The sequence below is a fragment of the Ctenocephalides felis genome, unplaced genomic scaffold (genome assembly GCF_003426905.1).
Source record: "Ctenocephalides felis isolate EL2017-DRISC unplaced genomic scaffold, ASM342690v1 CF-g0.4_SCAFFOLD_00845, whole genome shotgun sequence".
NCBI lineage: Eukaryota > Metazoa > Arthropoda > Insecta > Siphonaptera > Pulicidae > Ctenocephalides > Ctenocephalides felis.
Genome location: NW_020536999.1, coordinates 59,342,851 through 59,367,071, shown reverse-complemented (window position 1 = coordinate 59,367,071; position 24,221 = coordinate 59,342,851). Strand labels below are relative to the sequence as shown.

General features: G+C 32.3%; 1 protein-coding gene across 1 annotated transcript in view; it reads left to right on the top strand.

The window, feature by feature from the left end:
• The window catches only part of LOC113386641 (GATA zinc finger domain-containing protein 14-like), a 32,411-nt gene extending 8,640 nt beyond the window's left edge, over positions 1 to 23,771 (top strand). The window contains exons 3-11 of the mRNA XM_026624411.1: positions 9,042 to 9,622; positions 10,580 to 10,675; positions 10,960 to 11,149; positions 12,170 to 12,365; positions 18,488 to 19,238; positions 21,355 to 21,688; positions 22,308 to 22,446; positions 23,328 to 23,570; positions 23,657 to 23,771. Of these exons, the coding sequence (XP_026480196.1) occupies positions 9,042 to 9,622; positions 10,580 to 10,675; positions 10,960 to 11,149; positions 12,170 to 12,365; positions 18,488 to 19,238; positions 21,355 to 21,688; positions 22,308 to 22,446; positions 23,328 to 23,570; positions 23,657 to 23,771 (2,645 nt within the window). The remainder of the gene's footprint in view (positions 1 to 9,041; positions 9,623 to 10,579; positions 10,676 to 10,959; positions 11,150 to 12,169; positions 12,366 to 18,487; positions 19,239 to 21,354; positions 21,689 to 22,307; positions 22,447 to 23,327; positions 23,571 to 23,656) is intronic.
• Positions 23,772 to 24,221: the final 450 nt, after the last annotated feature.

Sequence of the window (24,221 nt, the reverse complement as noted above, 5' to 3'; positions counted from 1 at the left end):
TTTAGTATTAAGAAAAGTAAATACAAAATAAAATTGAGCGTTTTTCTATGCAATTCAATTTGTTTAATTTTACAGTAATTGCAATTCATACGTTTACCAAATGAAACATGTATGTGGGGTATGGTATCGTACGTTAAGGCAAATTGCTGGAACTTCCCATATGGTAACGAAATCATCGAGGAATATTAAATGTTTTCAAGTAGATTATCATAAATACTGTAACATTTTCTAATAATAAAAATTTCATTTAAAAGTATATAAGTGAGCTTCAGAACTTTAGCCAGAATTAAAATTAAAATCTGAATTATTTTCGATATACAAAAAAAAAATGAATTAATTTTTTTCCAAAAACAATTGCTTATAAGTAAATATTAAATTTATGTTAATAACCCGCGTTATTAATATAAGTTTAATGTTTACTTACTTAATAACTTCCCGTAGGGAAAGTTATAGTAATCGCAAAAGAATCTAATATTAAATTTTTTATGTATCTTTACGTTTCAATGGTTTCTGAACTTTTTGGCATATCTTAAAAAGATGGATGTATGTGAGTGAGTGTGTGTACGCGCGTGGATACAAATTTTCGTCGACGATTTCGAGAACACCGATCAACCGATTTGTATAATTCAAAAAACATTCGATTCGTATTAATGAGGAAACATGCTGATTAGCTTTTGGGAAAGGCAGTCCATTCGGCCTTAGTTGGGACATTAGTTGACACTGTGAAAAGTTCTTTTCCGTGACGACCTCGAATGGACCTGGTTTCGGCAACTTCTTTGTATCTCAAAAACTAGAGTTGATACAAAATAATGGTTTGCAGATTTGAAATCAGCGCAAAAAATACTATAAGAATCAGCTCTAACATTTGAGGCACAAAAAAAATTTTTTTTTGTTGGCCTGTGTAATTATTTAAAATCTTAAATTATGATTTTGTGCGTTCAGTAGCGATATTGGGCTGCTCGCTATTTCGTATAGCAGTGTCGCTTCTGCGGAAAACACTATTGTACTGAAAGGTTCAACATACATTTCTGTCTATAAAATCTGTGTAAAAACTTTACTTGTATATGTTATGTTTGGTTTCAGTTGATGAGTCATATTGAACATATTTTAATTAAAACTCGGAACATATAAAATCTAAATGGCTTTAGTACCATAAATATCGATTGATTAAACGCGGATTTGGACAAGAGTACGCATCGTTTTTTTGTCGGAAAATAATAAATAATTAGTCCTCTACCACTTACATTTATTTATAAAAATTACATCTTTTCTATCAAAATTTATTAACATCATAACGCTGCTGCTGCATGCAGGGTAAATCGTTATTTCTGAATTTCCTGAAACTGTCCGACTGCGGCGAGTGATGTTGCGCTGGACGCCGATTTTCGCAGGCCGAACTATTGCACGAAAGTCCGCCTCCGCCCTGTTGGCGCTGGAGGACGTGTGAGGGCGACGGATCTTTGGGCACAGCACCGCTGGTGGGCGATAGGTGCCGGTGATGAGCACTTGTTGCGTGGAGGTTCATGGGAGAGGGACTGTTATAGGAACCTGAAAGGAAATTGACATATTTGAATTTCCCGAAGGAGAAGTTTATGTTTTCATCAAAAAAATCGTTTCGCTAATTTTATGTTTTCTAGACGTTTCAAGCCATTCTGAATCGAATGAGACGAAATTTGGAAAAAGTATATGTGTGTGTGTGTGTGTGTGTGAACAGATTTTTTGCCGTAAATCGACGTTTTCTTAAAACCGGCTGGACCGATTTCAAAAATTTAAAAGCCATTCGATGTGTCGTGATGGGGACTAGCGTTTATCAATTTTGCACGACGATCAGCCAAGCGGTTTCTTTGTAAATAACAGAAAAGTGAAAATTTGTTCGTCCACGTTTTAGCCCGCAGTTCTGAATCGATTTTTAAAAATCAAAAACCGTTCAAAAGATATTGGTTGGGAACCGTGCTGATGAGTTCTTGGTAGAGATCGGCCGGGCCATTTTCTTCTAATAAAGTGTTAAACATTTTTTTTCGACGATTTTTATTATCATTTTTTGACGGTAAATACCATAGACTTCTAGATCATACTAAAATATTACGGCCCTACGACAACTCGTTTAGCTTTACAAATTCGTCAAAGTTTGCAAAAATTAGTATCGTTTCTTTGGCATTTGTCAAAATTAGACCTTTCATCGATGATCGCTCAAAAACGCCTGAACCGATTTCAGAAATTTAAAAACCATTTTATGTGTATCAATGAGGACCATCGCTTGTCAGTTTTGTGCGACGATCGGCCGAGCCGTTTCTTTGAAATTTGGAAAAAAGTGTTGAACTTTTCGTCCACATTTCAGCTGATACTACCGAATCGATTTTAAAAAATTAAAAACTGTTCGAAATATATTAGTTGGGAATGATACTAATTAGTTTTCGGTGAAAATCTACCGAACCGTTTTCTTGTAATCAACTGTTGAAAAAAAAAATTAAGCCGATTTTTATGGAACTTTTTTTGGCGATATATACCATGGTCTTATAGAACTTACTGAATTATTTTGGCCTTACGGCAAGTAGTTTAATTTTAAAAATTTATCAAAGTTTGAGAAATTGAGTAGTTTTTTTGACGTTTGTTAAAATTAAAATTAGACGATTCACTTGGTATAACGATCACTAGGCCTTAATAAACGTAATAAATCATTAAAGACCTACGGAAACTGGTTCAATTAAAAAATTATTGATTTTTGAAAATTTGCTTTTAGAAAATACTCTGATTAACGTGTTTGTTTTCAATTATGTGTAATAAATCCACTTGGAATACTTTTATACAATCATAAATTAATTTATTTTTTATTTATTAAGTGGATTCTTTACACATATCGGGAAGTTCATAAAACTTGCCTTACCAACTAGTTTTAGCATACAATTACTGTATGATATATACTGCTATCCCAGTGAATAAGTGCTTAAGTCGAATTTCAGCAAAAATGTTTTAAATCGCGGTATTAACTATTTCTTCGAAAATTGTAATTGAAAAACTATTGGTTAGGAACAAAAGTTAATAAAGCACTCTATATAAAAGTTAAACCATTAATTTCAAATATACGATATTACACGAGTTTTAGAACTTTAAAATCAAGCTTTGCAAAATAGCGAAAGTTGACTTAACCACTTATGACAGTTTTTTTTTATTTATTTATCATAGCAAACTATACAAAGTACATTCAGCTATATTTTATTAGAGGTATATATATATTAGAGGTATATAAGGATCGCTATCCAGCGATAGCACCTTATTAGATGTTATGTGATATTTTGTAGTAAATCATTGCAGATTCTTTTTTTGAGACGCTTTGGTGGTAAAGGCTTGAGCAGATCTAACGCTAATTCGTTTGTATGACGACTTAGACGAGCTTTGTATCTCGAGAGTAAAGACTAATTTCTTCTTTTATAGTTCGAATTCTGAGATTTTGATGTATCAACCAATTGGAAACGTATTTTGGAGCATTCACGATTTCTTTCAAAATTATATTTTGGAACCTTTGAAGAATAGTTATGTTCGATTTTCTGGCTTTATGACAGTATTATATACAAGTATTTTATTGTACGTCAGAGAACAGAATCTCATCCTATAAGTATGAGATAAATTTGTAAATGGATGATTCCATCATCCAAATAGATAGGAAAAATACGGACAAAATGGTATATATGGTCAAAATGACACCTTATATAAAAATTGGTTAGTTTTATTAACGTTTCTGCGACTGTATAAAGTAAAGAAAGCCATTATAGCTATCCTGTCAGACGTTGAACGTCATTGTCACAGTTTTGTTGCAGTAATTAGTTCAAACGTGTTTCGCGTATTGAATAGTTTATTTTAAAGGTGTTCTTCTCATGTATTTTGAGGACCTATTTATTGATATTTGTATTTATTTCAATTACAATTAATCAACTTATGCTGGTGTAGTGATTTCGATAAACTTTATTGCAATGATCTGATGTTTGGTCAAGCCTGGTTATAATATCATAGTATAAATAAATATCATTAAAGAACAAAACTTCGTGTCATTGTGTCCGTACTTTCACTATTTAAAAAATAAATGAACGTTTTATCTGTTTGTAAGTGTAGCACCCTTTTTCGGTTTAACTTTCTGCAGGAGAAGTTTTTGCCAGAAAATACGACTTGCTGAATTGTTTGAGACTAAAATTGGAAAAAGTATATGTGTGTATTGAAATTGAAAACCCAGTCAATATATCTCATTATTGTTTTGCGTTGATCAATTTTATAGCGACGTTCTTAGCATTTTATAGCGAAATTAGCATTTTTATACTTGTTTATCTATGGTAATTAGCCAATTTTTTTGCCTGCTCGAAAGATATCAGTTAGGAGTTATGCTATTTAGTTTCTGGAAAAGATTGGTCAGGCCGTTTCTTCATAGCTAACCGTTGAATTTGATTTTTAAGTTTAGATAAAAGAAATCATGATGATAGCGTTTATGGTCTTATATTATGTGCATACGACAATGTGATTTTAGTTTGAAAATTCATCAAAATTTGGAATAATGAGTCAAAAATTCAAACTAATATCGTAAAAATCGTAAATCGTAAAAATGTCTAAAGTTGCTAAATTTCAGATCGTATCGATTATGCTGATTATCTGCACATAACAAGAAGTTTTTGCAACTTGTTTGGAAAAAAATTGTTTGAGATCCCATTTAATAGACTTACAACAGTTGGCCTGTGCCAAATTTTGTAAAATACAATGTATGTTAACAAGTAATAAGTGACGAAATTTTACTTGGGTTATGCTTCGAGAATATGTTCGTAGTACATAACACACTTAGTTTATTTCAAACTGATAATATTTACAGGTATTTTATTATGTTCGCTGATGGTCTATTACAAAAATGGATAGCAGAATTTGCAGATTAAACTGAATGGTTCAAAACAGCTGTTCTATAAATAAGGTTAATTTCAATTTGTACAAACTCTTCCGAGAAATGCTGCTCTAAGGATGTCAGATGCCGTCAAAATTATAAGAGAGAGGGTTACAATAAGTAAGATGCATGACGTGCCAATCATTTGGCTCGTTTAATGAATTTTTGATGATATATATAATGACATGATATTACACGCTTTATGTCTATATGATTCTGCTCCTCCTTTGAAACTATTTTCTATTTTAATATTTTATAAGAATTTGTAAGAAGTGATAATAATGGTAACTATTTCTAGTGTTGTTTCCATTATTAGCCTTAGTCCTCGTTTTTGTATATCGTCAACGAATACGTAAACTTTAGCATACTTTATTAATTTGTCTTTTTTGTGGTTTTGTAGGCAAAATAATTAAATAATGCTGACGAAATTATAGCTCGGGCATTACATTTTTCATATCATTTGAAATAAGTGAAATCTTCTTTATGGTACTTAGAAATCGAAGAAACTGATTGGTGCTATCCTTAAAATTATTATTATTTAACATTCCGAATATTTCACCTTATTCAAAATATTGGTCTTATAACTTAGTAAATAATTTCACCCACCTTGTGATAAATGAATCTTGTACTCTTGTATCGATCCCATCCGAGTATCATTTTCTGACCCGTTATGCAAGGAGCTCAAGTGCCCTCGTTGGGGGTTTGCAGCATACTGTTCGCTGGCACCACTGTTGCCCCCTTGAGAAGATCCTCCAACCAGAGAAGAACTCCTTTGAGCCAGGACGCGAGGCGGTATCATACCCGTGTGGTTATTATTCGGAGCAATATAATTCTAAAATAATGATAAATGAAAATTTGAAAGCAATGTGAAGTATTAATTGATTTTACGAATTATTTTCTAATTATATATTTATACAAAAGTTTGTCATCATGACAACTTACCTTGGGCGGAATATTTCCATGATACGGACATGGAGCCGGCTTCTTGTTCTCGACAACCATATGCAAAGAGCCACCCTGAGGACGTACATTTGCTAGTGGTGAATCGTTGTTTGTTTTTGGTTCTGATGTCAGTAGATTTTTGAGATCGAGAATTCGATTTTGATTGGCGTTTTTTATCACATTCTATTCACAGAATAATAAGAATTTATTACAAATCCAAGAAAATATCATAAACTTTTTATTGTGTTTTTGTGAAATGTACAGATGCTGCAGTATTGGCCGTATAAGTTAGACTAACTTGGTCAATCTTATATTGGCCGTATAAGTTAGACTAACTTTGACAACCTTATATTATGTGGAACAAGTAAAAATAGTGGTTATTATTCATGGACCAACATCAATAGTATAATCAATTTACATCTTGCAATAAATTATTTACCTGGTGATATTGAATGCTGTCGTTACCCGTTCCAGCTAAAGGACAGTCCTTATGGGGATTCAACTCTGCCCATTTTCTCAATTCTCCTAAAGGCTTTTCGATGTTGCAACGTGGGCATCCAGATAAAACGTCTAGTTCAACCTCGAGCTGTTTAAGATGCTCCATGCCCTTTTGAAGATGTTCCATTGCTCCAGAACTCACTATGAAAATAAATATATTAAATAAGAAGTTGACATAAAAATCCACTATATTTTAGTTAGAAGCATCTGACCAAGTTATTTTGATCAGCAACGAGTTTTGATATGAGAAATGTAACAGCAATACAAATACTAGTTTTTGGGTTCTAATTTTAATACTAGTCGTATGCCCCGAAATTTTTTTTAATTTATCACGAAGATCTAATCGAAACTATTCATGTCAATTATGTCATAATAGTGAGTGGTATCTTAAGAAATTGTTGAGAAAAATATTTATGGAGTAAAAAAATGAGTCGAAAAAGTGCAAAACTTGCTGATCACGAGAAAACAAACATGCCAGAGGAAATTAAAAGCAAGAAGAATGGTAGTTAAATTCGAGACAATCGATTCCAAGATAATAACTTAAAATACCAACTTAATTTCTGACTGAAAGACAGATGAACAAGAAAACAACAAAAATAGGACTTTATACGTTTTCTTATATTATGAATGTAAACGTCAAATAGTTTTTTATTTAAATATATAAATGTTAAAAGTACTCACTTTTTGATGTCCAACAACGAAAAGATTGACGACAGATTTTATACTACAAATCTTGGTTTAAAACAAACTCTTGGATTTTTTATATTTCAGTTTTCCATTTTATATTTTTTAGTGGTAGAGGAGTTTTTTTTAACTTTTTTTTAATTTTTTTATTTCGTAATTGAATTACGTTTTCATTTTTTATAATTTTTATGCTTTTGTTTTTTTAAAAACACATCTGACATTGATTGATAGAAGAATTATTATGATTTTTATTTGTTTTATTGTAATACCACATACTTTAATATTTTTTTAAACTAAAAAAGAAAAGATGTAAGTAAGTGCAAAAGTGTGCTTTATACCGAAGATATGAAACTACTTTTTTCAGATATACATGTTTTTTTTTTGTTTAGCGAAGGAAATGCCTTTATGCATCCCAGATATACAGGGTGGCTGATATGTAATGCAACAAAGTAAAGCGCTATACTTTTTTCATTTTCATTCTAAATTTTATTGTTTAAAAGCAAAAATGTCGGAAATAATATTAAATTTTAGAATCAGTTTAGATTTGTTTAGAATCAATTGTAAACACTTGTCAGCATTCTCTGCTAAATATAATTATTTTTATAGGTTGCAGAATGAAAATAAAATGAAATAAAAAAAAAGTTCAGATTTGTTCTAATTGGTCACCTTTAGCACGAATTATAGCCTTCAAACGGCCGAAAAGCCATAACACGTTGTACGAAAGTGGCTCTGGGATATTTTGGCCTATTCCCGGCGAGGCGTCTTTTTGAGATGATTATCGACAATTTGGTATTTTTTAGTGCAAACCTTACTCTTCGAAATGCACCAGACACAAAAGTCCAACGAATTTAGTTTCAGAGATTTTTGTGGCTATTGTGCGATGGACATGAAGCAAGAAACCTCTTTTTTAAGTCATTTTCAGTTGACGCGTGCTGAGTTTGATGGTGCTGAGTCCTGTTGGAATGTTCATGGTCTGCGATCGAAATGTTTGTCTATCCAGGACTTCAATTCTGCCTTTAAGACATGTTTCCGATAAATACGAGCCGATGAATACGAGCGGAATGTCACCATTGGCGGTTACGGTGGTTCTCACCATTACCGTCGGCGGCGCTTGAGTTCTGGTGGCCAATCGAAGATGTAAATTTTTAGCTGTCCTCTTTGGCAAGTAAACCCTATCATTTTGCTTGTTTACAAACTGCTCAAGTTGGAATGACTTCTCATCGTAGAAAACCAAATTCGTCAACTAGCCACTTTCGTGCAAGCGAACCAACTCCTTGGCTCTTTCCCGTCTAACTTTTGTCTGTACATGTATGAACTCTTGCACTTTTTGGAACTTCAATGGCTTTAGTCCAAGCTCATTTTTCAATATGTGTTGCATCCGTTCTCGCGATATGTTAAGCCCACGAGCCATTTCTTTAGCACTGCGACACCAATTTCGATTAATTTTCGCCTTCACTTTTCGGATCATTTCTGGTGCTTCTGGTGTTTTTTTTGTTTACATTTTGGACGCGGTGCATTACTAAGAGTATCACGGTTACAAAATATGGAACGAGAAACAAAATATTTGTTCGCATTTAAATGCTGGATGGCTTTAACGATAGACACTTGTGGTTTTCCAGCCAAATATGAAGCAATCACACTATCACGCTTGACTTCCACCAAGAATAATTTTTTTTCTGAATGCAATAGATCAAAATGCTTTTGTACGCTTGTAAACAACTAAATGAACAATCACTGAAACAAATCTGTCAACTGTCTGATGAACGATTTAGAAATGATAGCAGTGTGAAGTTGGTTGCAATACATATCAGCCACCCTGTACATACAAAACCCAATTTTTTTAATAATATTTTATACTATTATTATGTTTGTCTCTGGCTATGTATTTTGATACGAATACACTCGCCAAATTATTCATTCTTTAAATATTGCTGGATGCTTTTGCAATATATATTTAAATTAAAAATAAATCTCATTATTAATTATATATTATTTTTTTTAGATGTTCTCGTGAGCCCATCTCGCTCCTTGCCGCATCCCTTACTGCCGCGCAGACATTCTGCATTCTCCAGACTGCCTCCATTTTCCGGTAGCAGCGCCGAGAACAGTCCGAGTCCTCGGGGGCCCAATAGCAGGACTACGCCCCCTCGGGTTCCAAAGTCTCTAAACGCATCACCCAGGAACGCTGCACAATTTAATAACACTTTAAGTTATCCAACGGACTTCGATATTAAGCAACATATCGATAATAGCGATTTAACTTATAACAAGAATTCTAACAATCTGGCTTATAACAAGAAATCAGAACCGTATTTTGAAAAGAACTCTAGCGTGCTCTTTTCAAATTTACCCTACAAGAATAAGCGCAACATCGGTGGTGCTTTTAATAATAATGTTAGTTCATCTGGCAATACTCATAATGTGGTAGGATACTCGCCAGCCGTTGGCAGTGTTGCCAGTGCTGCTGGTGACGATTTACAAAACAAACTGAGGAAATTGTTAGGCTGTGAAGTCACGGACAGGAGGAGGAGTTTAGGACGGAAGGGGCTGGAGGGCGAAAGTGGGCGCGATTCCATAATAAAGGTAAGATAAAATACTAAACAACATTTATTTACTATGGATTGCTATATAGTTCTTTTTTGTAAATTTAAAAATTGCTAAAAAGATTTGATTATTAACTATTTGGGAGTTCCCAATTTTATGATAAATACTATAGATACAGTGAAATCTGGCGTAACACATCATAGACTATGTTTAAGGGGGCGTTCTATAGTGACATTAGCTATTTCTAAGTATTTTTGGAACCTCCCTGGGTGATACTTGGCGATATTTAAAATTACCTCTTCCCTCACCAAACATCACGGTTATTATTAGTACCTAGAAAAAAATAGTGAAATTTTGGATACTTTTTTTGAAAATTTTTGGATTTTTTTAAATTGAGGTAAAAAATAAATGCATTTGATATTTTTCTAGACACTGCCCCTCACGTAATATTTTGTGATTTTTTGACATACCCTCCTTCTTCTTTAAGGCTCACGTGATTAATGGACGCCCCCTAAACAGAAGAAGTTGATAAAGGGTATAACTCTAGCTAAGGGCCTTATAATAATTTATAAGCAGGTTTCTAAGCTCTAAACGTTTATGGATCAATATCACTCGAAATAACAATAAAAAACTAATAAACAGTAAATTTGATTTTAGTAAATAAAAACTTAACAAAAACCACTGTGCTGAAACAAATTAATGGCATTACAATGTTTTTATATGGAAAAATTGCTTTGAGATACGAGCAATTCGACATATAAGCGTGGTTACGAAACGAATTAAACTCGTTAAATGGCGATGAACCATTGTATGTTTTTTATTTTATTTTTTATTTATTATTATATTATATTTTTATTTTATTATTTTTTTTTTAAATTCTATTATATTGTTATTTATGGGTATACATACCTAACATACCCATGATTTAGCATTTGATATAGACCATTTGAGCCTCAAAAAAAATATATATATAGCTAATTATATTATATATTATAGGAACCGGGTGCATTTCGTAGTGGCGTAGGAAGTTGTGAAGACTTATTGCTGGGAGGGGCCATCAGTCCGCCTGCTGAGTACGCTTCTTCACCACAGGTAACATGTCTTCAGATATCCGAAATTAACCATAATTGAACGAAATTGATTAGTTCTTTGGTGTACTTTTACTTTCATCCACTCAGAAATTGTTCAATAATATGGAGAGCACCTAAATACTTCTTTGCTTCAATTGGAAATCAATAAAATTATTTTATAAAAAATAAATTAGATGTCGCTAAATATGAATCCAAGCGTTAAAGCTAAACTTAAATATGATAAAATGCTTCATCTTTACTGTTTTTCATAATCATTTATGACTTTTTTTCAATTTATTTTTGTAGGTATTGAGGTCTGCAAGATATAAGGGACACCATCAGCACAATTCTAGTAGATCACATCATTCGAGAAGGTCTCAAAGAGACGAAGGTTTTCACGAAAGTCACAAATCCTTGCCGGATTTGTACGCCAGGACAAGGGCTGACGAGGAGGAGCTGATCCGGCAGCGAGGATACGACACATCGCAATATTACGGTATAAAAAATTTACGTCTTCGTTGAATAAAAATCTAGCACGAATAGCAAAGAAATGGTGAAAACTATTTACGGCATATCTAAAACTATATTTATTATATTAGATCCTAGATTAGATTATATTAGATCTTAAAGTTCAAAAATAGAATATTATTTTTTTTTTAAATATTTGGTAGATCAAAGGATTTATTAGACTTTAGTGAAACTAAATTATGTTTTCTATATAATTGTTGCTTCAAATGCGCAAAGTCAGAGATGAACTAAACTTCTCTCCACAACGCGATAATATTTCTAAAAAAAAGTCTGTTTGAAAAAAACTCAATAAATAACTCAATAAATTTTGTTTAAATATGAATAATTTATAATTTATGTTTATTGTATTGGTCCTCATATAACACGGTACAAATGGTGTTTTGTAGTTATTCTGAGTTTCTTACAGCGCGGTTTGTACAAATCCGAGTTTCTTATAGCGCGGTTTTCGTTTTGCACCGAATAGAAAGGTTGATTGTATATAATTGTTTTATTGGCAATCTTCTTGATTAAGATTTAGCAAAAATTTTTTGTTAATAAAGACAATGTTTTTATACAGCTGAACCTTTAGAAAAGTGATGAACAAGTATAAATTGATTCCATTTTTTTGGACCATTCTTCTGGACTTAATATCAATGGTATCAAGAATGGTTTATCAAGTATCTTATTATGGCAAGTAATGTCTCATTTAGCATTCTTGATGCCATTTATTTCAAAATTTTATGCTAATTGTCTTAGTTGGAAGACTTAAAATTTCGCACTGATGATTGTCATAGTTGGAAAAGATTTAAGAAAATTTTTAATATATAAAAAGCCAAATACGGGTCTTGTTTAGTTATTTAAATTCGTTTAATACAATTTAGATATTTTGTAACTTTATATGAAAAAATATATATAGAAAATATAACTATTACTATTGTCTGTGATATAATGCGTCCACTGGCAAACATTTTTTATAAAACAAATGATAATTAGTCTTTTCTATTTGCAGACGAATCTTCTAGCCCCCAAGACTACGATAGACAATTGTATCGTGAAGGAAACCGATCTTCAGGTGTATACAAAAGTAACAGCAGCTGTAATCGAAGTAACAGTAGCTGTAACCGCAGCAACAGTAGCTGCAATCGCAGCACAAGCAGCTGCAACAACCGCGACAGCGGAGGATCAAGCGGTCATTTTACACACAGGTAAATTTAATAGATTAATATTAATTAAAAAAAGATAACGTAGCGATGCAAATATTAATTTAATCAACTTCTGACTGGCATATATAAACTGAAGCGATCTCTGATCACTTAAAAGTATGTAAATATGAATTTTATTAGCCACTTTTCAACTTAAATTGCATTTTAGTCAGATCGGTCGATTGTAGCAATGAAGCTCATATATAGGGTACTCGTTTATAGAGCAGGGGGAGCAATGTTACAACATCAAAATCGTAAAAGAAATAATAATAGTATGAGCAAATTGATCTAACTGTTTAACAAGTAATAAATTTCTTAAATAATTTCATGTAAATTGGTTTTTATTGTTGCAACCTTTACAAGAAGAAGCAAAATTTTGATGTCTTCCAAAGGTACCATGATTATCAATATTTTTATTTGGTTATTATTAATTTTTTTTTTATCTTCCTCTTATGATATTCAGCATTTTAATTAGTTAAGTAAATAGTTACAAAAATGTTAATCGGGATTTCCATTTATTGTTACAGTGTAGCTCAGATCCCTGTAAGATAGTGCCCCACGTGAGATAAATCGAAGAAAGATCCAAATGAGTCATTTTAGTTTGTTAACAAAAATATCTTTTATAAATCCTGATTCTCAGGCATAAAAAGTTTGGAAATGTTGTTGTTAGTAAATACATTAGAAAATTTTAAAATATAATTAGTTGTATTTAGAAAGCATGAACATTAGATTTTTAACTCCCGAATGATAGGTTTGTTTTTGCCAGTAATCCGATTTCATATTTTGATATTTTTTCGACGTTTCAATTTATGCTGAATCATTTGACATGGAAATTGGCATGTGTGTGTTATTGTATGTGAGCTAATTTTCAATAACAACAGTACCAACCCCTAGATTTCAAAAATGTGAAAGCAATTTGATGAAACTTACAGATAAGTTCAAACTAAACGTCTATAAATATAATGCAGTAAATCCTGAAACGATTTTGAAAATTTTGAAACCTATCGGAAGTTATCATTTGTGTGCTAATCGTGCTGATTAAGCAAGGAATTAATTTTTTTTTTTTACCTTTTCAATAAAACTTAACACGCCGATAGATTTCATGATCTAAATGAGCATTCTCAAATAATATAGACCAAGGGCGAGCAACCTTTTTAACCCACGGGCCAATTTGGTTTTCAAAATTTTATGGCGGGCCGCACGTGATTTATATATATATATACTAGCTGACCCGGCGAACGTTTAGCCACAGGAAATATTTTTAGAAAATCATTAGTATTAGAAATGACTAATTAATTTTGAATGTATAAATATCTGGTATATTAATGAAAGAGGCAGCTAACACAAATTACATTGATAATTTACCCACTATAACGCTAAAATACTAACATACATAGTTGAATTAGGTTATGCTATGCTTAGCGAAACGAGTGAGATTTCAATAACTCTGAAAAAGTTTAGTTTCCTCTCAAAAACAGTTTCTTCAGATTTTAATATTAAATTTATATTTGTTTTTGCTAGAATTGCTCTTGCAGCGAATAGAACGGATAAATTTAAGCTTTTTCATAAGCTCAGAAAAATCTTGATCAAATTCCCATTAAAAACGTTCACAAAAAGGCGATAATAGTTAATTGATCGATTACCGAGTTAAATAAAAAATGAATGGACTCCTAAAATGACTATTATAAAATAATAAAAATTTGGAGTTGTATGCAGTTTTACATTCCGCATTAAAAATTAAAATAAAGAGCAAAATTTAAAAAAAATGTTACGTTCGTACAACCCATTATAAAAATAAATTGCCTTTTCTTTTTAAATAAAACTGAAGCTTTTTCATAAACTCAAAAGACTGACAGTTGACTGAGCTCGGAAATAATGTAATTGCAACAAAATTAAAAATGGCCACAAGAATCACATCTAAAAACTGGCACAATCTTCCATCTAGCATTTTTTCTGAATGAATGAATTATTTCTGATAAAATAGCGACTTTTCTTTTGTGGACTTGTGTAATTGTTTGCACACATACGTACTTCCAAAAATATAATTTATCATGATTTGACTTGTTTTTTTTTTTCAAAAGTGAAAATTTCTCAGGGCTGACATGATATTTATAAAAAAAATGCGATGTTTACTGAAAAAATACATTTTCTATTATTTTCTATTATTTTGCATGGTAAATGGCGAAGAAAACATTTACATGAAAACAGCTGTTTTGTTAGCTTTGAACATTTGGAATCACAATTAAAATTTGTTCAAATTTTCTTTTTCTGAAAATGAAATGTGAAACACAAGACGAAAGTACTACAATTGTTCTTTCATATAAAAAAATGATGATTTAAACCTCACGACAAGTTCTCAATTTTTATTGCAATATTGTTAAACTAATATTTATTTTATCATGAAATGCTATTTCTGCGAACAACAGTTATTACCAGTAATTGAATGACATCAAAATTAGCTTTTACAGCCGTATTTGATAAAATATCTGGAAAAATAATCTGTAGCTGAGAAATGCTTGGCGGGCCGCAGAAAAACCTCCGGCGGGCCGCATGCGGCCCGCGGGCCGCGGGTTGCTCATCCTTGATATAGACCTACGAAAAATGGTTGAATTATAAAAATGTAGTAAAGTTTAGAATTTTCTTTGCGTATGTTCGTGCACTATATTAATACAAATAATACAACTAGCTGTAAGTGGAATTCTGTCTTAAGGCAATTAAGGCATCGTGCCTTAAGGCAAATTGCTGGAACTTCCGGTACCAATTTTTTTTTTAAAAAAAAACGATTAACATTTTTGAAAAAAATTTACTTCGAAAAAATAAGATTTTTGAGAAACTATAAATTGGACCAAAAATTACTTTTTTTTGAAAAAAATTTTTTTTAAAAAAAAAATTTTTTTTATTAATTTAACACTATTCCTACCGGGACCGGTCAAATGACCGTTTTTGATTTATCGATTGGTATTTTTCATATCAAATGTAATTGAATCGTCATCAAACTTTATGACTTTTCCTAATATGTGAGTATGATACGTTTTTCAATGTTAATTTGTTTTTTCAATTTTTATTTTTGGAAAAAAAATTGTATGCTGTCTTACCTACCGCGACCGGTCATTTGACCGGTAGTACGAAAGACGATGTTCGGATTGGATTTTTTGTAGTAATTGTTAAGAATATTTTGGAACTTACAAGAAAATGTAAATTCAGAAGAATTTAGACTGGTAAAAACTGCCTTCTGCAAATTTATATGCATTTTTTTCGATTCTGTATGCGCGTTGCGCAAATGAGGCAAGGAGTATAAATATTGCATTTCTACGGTATAAAAAGTGGGTTTTCTCAATTTTCTCAATGTCTATGTGTAGACAGATTTTCACGAAGGAATCCAAACAACAAATTGATAGGTTTTGTTTTGAATCCAAAGGTTGGTTCAACTACATTGACAGCAATCAAAATTGTTGTAAAAGACTACGTATTACTATCGACAACATATATTTTCAATAAAGGTAAGGTGTAAATTTATTCAACACATGTTCAATAGTATTTAGGAAAACGTATAAATATTAGTAACCGTTCAATATACGATGTAAATATAATTATGACCTGCAAATCGCACAAATGGGGTGTAAAATTTTGGTAACCATCCAGTATACGTAGCAAACTGAGATATTCTTTGAAGATTTATAACTGATGAAACCGTATTATCAAAATCGCTAGTACGACATAAAAAATATATAACGTTTTTACCATCCTGCATATAGCTAAACTTTTAGTAAAAGAAAACTGATGGTAGGTACAATTGAAGCAATATAACAGCTATAAATACTGGCAGAACGAAAAATCAAAGACTTCAATACTCAAATAATATTTACAATTTTGGAAGATAAGAAAGAAGATTCTAATTTTCACTTACATACACATATGTTGAAAAAATTACACTAATACGGGAGTTAATTCTATTGGTATTAGCGTCGGGTCTGGTGTAGATGCCATTCATAAAATAGTCAGAAATCATTTGGTAAAATATGAATTTTAGAGAGAATTCATCAAGGATTTACATTATTTTGGATTTATTCAGGATAAATCCATTGTTATTACATAAAGAAATTACGAGAAGACAATGTACAAGGTAGGAACTTTCTATTCCAAATAACTTGCCGTATAGTTCCAACAAGAATTCAGAAAAAAATCAACTAAGTACAAGTACAAAACAGATTCCCTAACAGAAACTATTCCAGATAATGCTTTAGAAAGATGATAGAGAAAACAAAATCAGCCAAAAACTTAAAAAATGCGTGTGCAGAAAATACACTCTAAGAAAAAAAATCGTGAAAAATTGGATAAAACAGTATAAAATGTAGAATTCGCATTATAAAATAAAAGAAATATATTGTATTTGTATTTATAAACTCTTAAACTAGCATTAACTCTTCATTCAATACTGAAAAATGACGGTTTTGCATGACCGGTCATTTGACCGGTCGCGGTAGGAATAGCAAACATGAAATGTCGGTAGGAATAGTGTTAAAAAAAAAAAAAAATGTTTTCTTTATTTTGACATATTTTGGAAGATCTAAACTTTTTTTCAAAGCAATCATAATGTTCTAACTGCATAAAGACGAAATATCAAAGCGCGTAAGCGCTGCGTCGCCGTCTAACGCGTAAACATTGGTACGGAACCCATAGCACTGTAAACCAAATTCATACTTATTGTTAAAATCTCTATAAAATATCTGATAATTTGATGTGCATAAGTCTAATGATCATTTTTGACCGCCAAATGGCATTTTTTTTTACTTTTTTCATTAGATCTCCGAAACCGCTAGACCTGCCTTTATGAAAATTTGATCGGTTCTTCACCTTGTCAATATAAGTAAAATGTTTTTTGAATTATTAAAATCGGACGCTCCGTTCTCTTAAAAACTGAGTTACCGTTTTCGGCACTTTTTGCCCCGTATCTTCGGAACGGCTAGACCTCCCTGCGCCAGAAACTAATCAGCACGTCTCCTTATCAATACGAATCGAATGCTTTTTGAATTATTCAAATCGGTTGATCCGTGTTTCCGAAATCGTCGACGAAAATTTGTATCCGCACATACATACACACACGTACATACATACACACACACACACACACACACATACATCCATTTTTTCTAAGGTATGCCAGAATGTTCAGAAACCTTTGAAACGTAAAGATATATAAAAATTTTCATTTTCGATTTTTTTGCGATTACTATAACTTGCCCTACGGGAAGTTAATTATATTAAAAGTTTGTTTGAAAGTTATTAATTAGAAATCGAACTAATTAGTTTTTAGAAAAAGCGAAAAATTCATTTTCAAAATGAACAGTTGATAATTTTATCTAAAAAGCTAAATCAAACTCCACAGTCCATGGTTCATCAAAATTGAGAGATGCATTTTAAAGTGAAACAACCAGGTTACGATTTAAAAGCTGGTCCGCTTTGACAGTCCTAAATTATATTGTGCAATCAATGCGATAGTTAACTATAATAGACCTAATGTTTAAATTATAATATAATGTTTTCTGGATCAACACTAAAAGACAATCCATTGTTTTATCACGGACCAGTACCTAATGTGCAAGAGTTGGCAGAGCCTGTTTCTCTTCTGGGATTTTCATGAAACTTTGCATGGTGCAATTCTCATAGGCCTATAATATTTTAAGAAATTTGTTTTGACTACCAACTTTATCACCTTGCTAAGATTCATCGACATTCCAGAAGAGTAAAACAGAGGTGCTCCTTGTTAGTAGAAACTCAATATCATTGATGCATCAAGAATGAATCTTATTTCCTACATTTGCGCTGAATTCCGAGAGTGCGCAGTGTTCTGTTTGACGAAAGATAAGCTTCGACCATTTCTTTATATTGAAATGCATAATATTGATTTTTAAATAAATAAATAAAAACATAGTTAATTTTTAATTATTATTTATCTGTTTATATAATTTGTCCTCAGGAAAAATGCTACTTACGCCCAGTTTTTATCAGTAACTAGTATCAAATGACGAAATAACTTTTCTGTCCTGAGCTTAAGGATGCTACTAAACACAATTGAAAAATTGATAGTGTGCATGAATTTTTTATTGATTTTTTCTATTTTCTAGCCGAAGCAGCGAACACGCCAGTACCCTCCCGCCATTATCAACAACCCCTGGAGCAAATCACAACTCCAACCTACTAACAGAGCCTTATCGTCGAGACAGCGGTTCATCCACTCAACATTCGTACGATAACAGTTATCATTCGATAAATCATACAACAAACAACCCTGTAGAATACACATCACACAAATACAAACCCCAAGAAGATTACAACTCTCTGGATTACAGAACCGATTACAATAACAGATTCGATCACAGGTATACTACGAGGACACATGATCACAATTTTGGTAACAAGTACGATCTAACAGATCACAAGGTTAACGTTTACAATTCCTTAAACTACAAACCTGCCAGTGATAAATACAATCACAAATCAATCTACAGCGATCACAACAGATCAAATTATTACCAGCCTCCCACAGATCATTGTGCGAAACCTGTGCATCCAAGCGATTGTGATAATAACACTTCCAGGTACACTTTTACTCATCACGAAGGATATCATCACAACACTAATAGATACATGATGAACATGAATCATCAGAATATGTATGAAGGAGGTGGTGATGTTTGTTGTGATGAGAATTGTGAAATTTTTGCCATGGATGGGCAAGCTATGCAGTTTGAAAGGGATTGTGTGGAGTGCCAGAGGATGTTGTATGAACATCGACAACATTTGGCAAAGGATGGAACGAGTAAGAAGAAGAAGAGTCAGCAGCAGTTCGATGTGTGCGATTGCGAACCTGCTACGGTAAGAAAAGGAATTATTCATAACATTTTAAATAAATATGCCTAAATGGTATTGCATAAATAATGTTCTTAAATTTGGTCGTACTTAATAATTTACTGTTTGGATAATTATCTCAAACTATTCGAAAGATATAATTTGAAAATCGTGCTGATTTGTTTTTAGCAAAGATCGATCGGGTCCCTTTTCGTTATTGATTGTTAGATTTTTTGCGAATGAAACCCTTTATAGAGGTTCTGTTCTTAAGAAACATACTAAAATATTAGAGACTTACGACAAGTGGTTTAATTATAAAAATTAATTAAAGATCAATCGACCGCGTTTTTATAAAAGATTTAGAAAAAAATTGTTTGAGAAACTTGTTCAAATTGAGCAAATCTAATCTACAGCAACTCTTTATAGTTATAAATTACTGATAAATTAATATATTGATTTCCTGTTGATTATTTCGCTTGTTCACACATGTCGGGAAGTTCATGCTACTAACTTCAAGGCAAAATGCCGCTTACATCTAGTCAAGGATGTGTATCCACCTGCAGGGCCGGTCCTGGGGTCCTCAGCGCCCGCACGCAATTTTTTCTAGCGTTTTATTTTTAAACACAACAATCGTATTTGATGTTGGATTTTTTAAATATCTTATTATTTATAATATCCAAAATTGAATTTATGTTTACTTCCCATCAGATTCAGAGAATCAGATTGCTGTTCTAAAGTTAAATTTTTAACGTATTTTAAAAGGTATTGTCAAAAGATACAAAGAAATTACATATTTCTTGAACTATATTAAAAAATATATGTAACAGTATCTGTATTATTTCTGCATGGTTAATAATCAATTTTAGAGTTCCAAAAAATTTTTGTTCCAAAGTAAATTTTGCCTACATTTTTCATATTTGCTCCATTTCCATAACCCTAACCACGCATGCCTTCAACATTCAAAGTTCATCAGATGCGAAACATTTGCAACAAAAACAAAAGTCGTGGTTCAATTTCTCGGATTAAATGAGCCATTTTTAGGCACTGACTGCCCATTTTTCATTTTCTCTATTATATATTTGTATCTATTTTTTTTAACAAGTTTCGTTTTTCAACTAAATCAACTCGCAATTTTTTGTCAATAATACCCAATAATTTAATCTTTCGCAGGTTTGCGCTGACGGGATTGAACACTAGATAATTTCTTTTTTGATTTTACGTTAAACGTTACGTTACGTTCAAACAAAGAAATAATTTAATAAGTAGAGTAAGCAATAAGCAGAACAATAATTTACTAATTTGCAGAGTTATTAATCGGTTAATTGTTTCCACTGATATCACATTGAAACTGACAATGCTTTTTGTATCTCCGCATCAATAGATAAGTTAGATTATTTATTATAATCTATTAAGTATTCTTAATTTGATATTTGAAAATATATAAATAACTAGCAAACCGGGCGAACTCCGTTTCACCACCAGATGGTTTCATTTTATGTAACATTTCGTTTGGTGATTAAAAGATGAAGAAAAAAATTGCCTGCTGTTGAAATTGAATAAAAATTTGCACATACACGTGAGATTTGATGGTTTACAATTGGAATGTTAGGAAACGAATAACTTATTTTTTTACTTTTTTGCACAATTTCACAGTGAACACAATGCCGGTTTGTCACATAAAATTAACTGAGCAGAGAACAATGAGTAGCAGTACATGCTAAGTATCAGAGATGACGCTGTATGTGAAAAAAGAAAAAGTGTTTTCCGCTTTTCTTTTGAAATCTTTCTTCAAATTTCTTTGCTGTAAACCTCACGAAGCCCGAGACCTTTCGTTCTGAAGTTATATCGCCAGGAAGAAAAACCCGACTTATTCTTATATAAAAGATATATTATAAATTTCATATCCGAATCTCGTTTTGCTGCCCCCTAAGGCGTGCGCCCGCATTTTTCGGATGCATCGCATTCAAGGTAGGACCAGCCCTGTCCACCTATATCATTTGCACCAGACTTCACTTTAAATTAATCATTTTTACATTTTTTACCTATACTAATCCTTATTATAGCTATATTTTGTCTGAGTTTAGCTTCTTGTTGGACACATAAATTTAAACAAATACTAAACTTGTCGAATATCATCTTATAGGTTTTCCAAGTACCAGAACAATTTCAAGACGATTACATCCAGGAAGCAGCGCCGCAGCAACCAAAACACATCTCGTCCAACAAGCAGCACAGCACTAATATTTTTGCATATGAGCAAACTACTTACCTCACCACGATGACTACTACTATGACCACGGACTATCGTAAAGATTTTCACAATTCTGGATCGTCAAGTTTGCCACCTCTGAACGAAGGGTTCGTCCAGAATGAGAAGGTGGCCAGGAAACCTGGTGATGGCGGATTTATACGTGAGACTTTTATATCTACGCCTCATCGCGGAGAATCGAATAAGGAGAGGTGCGATGGCTATAAGGGTAAGATTTCAAAATTTATTTGGATAAAAAATGTGCTTATAGCATCAAGTTGCTTCACTAAATGGGGTTGGGATTCATTTTGTGTAATACGTATATAAATTATGAATTTTAAACACCGCATGAATAATGCATGTCCATGTTACAAGAACATCAAGTGGTCTGGTAGTTCACCTTTCTTTGTTTACACTTTTGTGCTTTTAATTATACTTTACTAAGGAAATATCAATGTTCATGAGTTCAGCTATTAACTCTTAATTTTTTTCTTGTGTAGTCTAGAATCTTCATACTTTTTCATTCTGATACTTTCTGTGTTGGAAATGGTTAATGGAAGAGGTTTTCCCTTCATTAATGTTATTATATTGCAAACATTTTTTTGCAAATATAAATATAATTTGTCCTTCTTGCTTTAAGTAAATTTCAAAGTTCCAGCTTTATAGTGCTTTGTTATTTACAATTTTATGCATATTTTTTAAGTCTCGCTAAAATCTAAAGAAGTGCTTTGTAACGCTTTTTTTGTTAATATTGTTTTCGCTGGCAATTCTCTCTTTTAACAATTTAAATTAAATTAAATTAATATTAACTTTACTAGATTTACTCATTAATATATTTATTTCAATAGGAGGCCCACTTAGTCCCCCACTGGGTACATTCAAACGCCAACGGTGTCTTCGATACAAAAATAAGTGTTCGAGCAATTCTTCGGGCAGGGAGCGAGATTCTAAACCTGTAATCAGATCCAAGTCGGATATCAGCGATAGGTGAGATTTTATTGAAAATATTTTCAATATAAAGTTTTGCAGGTTTCTCAACATTTTGGCATACCTCAGAAAAAATAGATGTGTGTGTATGTATGTATGTAATTGAAAGTATGAAACATTGCATTTTTGTCCACTTTTTCGGGCATAAAGATCAACCGATTTGAATGGTTCAAAAAGCATTCGATTACTATTGATAGGGAGATGTGCTGATTAGTTTTTAGCAAAGGCAGGTCCAGCCGTTTCCGCGATATGGAGCAAAGAGTGCAGAAAATTGAAATCGAGTTTCTGAGAGAACTGAGCATTTGATTTGTATGATTCAAAGTTCAATTCGTAATGGTGGGGATAATGGTATTAGTTTTTGGTTAAGAAGGTCTAGCCGTTTCGGAGATTCCGAGCTAAATGGCAAAAAATGCACTTTTTGGGGGAACTACTATAGTTTATTTAATAATATAGTAATTATTATCAATAATAATAATAATATTAATATTATTAATAATATAGGAAACCATATAGGTATATATACCCAATTAAATATTTATAAATCATTCATAAATCCTGCTCATTATTTAGGTCAAGTATTAAGAACAACATTCACATATACTTTTTTGTCCCATGCAAATAATAGCATCTAATATTGCCTGCATAAAATATTATTCTAATTAAATTAACCAATTTGGAGGACAGTTTTCAGCTCCGTGTACTACATTTCAAAGCATAAGCAAACTACAAAGCAAGTAGGTAGTTTTTTCTCGGTCTTCCTAAGAGTTCATGTCTATGATCAGTACACAGTTATGCTCCAAACATAATATGTTTAACTTTTACTGCTAGTAGAGACTTGATATGTGTATTTCAAACAAATTGATTTGTGCGATTTTTTTTAGATATTGCAACAACAAAGGCGAAAAAATAATCCGCTGCCGATCAGCCCAGCAGCCTACACCACCTTCACCGCTCCACCACCAGCCCACGTCGTCTCAGTCTGCAAAATCCATCGACAACCAGATGTCGCGCGTCGAGAGTTTCTTCGACCGTTTGGGCTTGTCTGATGATACTTTTAAGGAATTGATGACAGGAAACGAACACGTGAGGTATAATTCTATGGCATCTCCGGATCAGAACGTAAAGTGAGTTCTCCTCCTGTATTTTTCTCCGATACGAGTACCGTGGATTCTTTGGATCAATGTGTTTATGATTATACAAATACTGGTAGCAACAATGCTCCGGTGCAGAATGTGGTGAGGGTGAGCGAACCTCCTTCAGTGGTTGAAAGGAATGCGAGGATTATTAAGTGGTTGTGCAACTGTCGCAAGATGCAATTGCAATAGATAAACTGTTAGTTTTGTCGAAAATTCTTTGTTTGTTGTTCGGTGTTGATATGTGTGATGTTAGAATAGTGTTTCTTGACCGTTTGATATTTCAGTAGTAGCATTGTATTTTAAAATTGAGTTTTATATTTTTATAATTTGCTGACTCCATTATTATTTTTCAGTTAAACATTTTTAGTATTACTTTTTTAACAGATTTGAAATTATTTTCCACTGCCATTTTGCCTGTGGTTTATCACTTTCAACATTATATTTTAAAATTTGTCATCAGTTTCTAGAAACTATAGTTTAGACATTCTTTAATTCTGTTGCTTCTACATATATGATCCATTCAAATATATATTTCCCCAAGATTTTTTCTGATTTCATAATAACATCGTAACTGCAAAAGCTGCTTTTAACAAGTATAATCTAACAGATCACAAAGTCGGAATAAATTTCATATCGGGT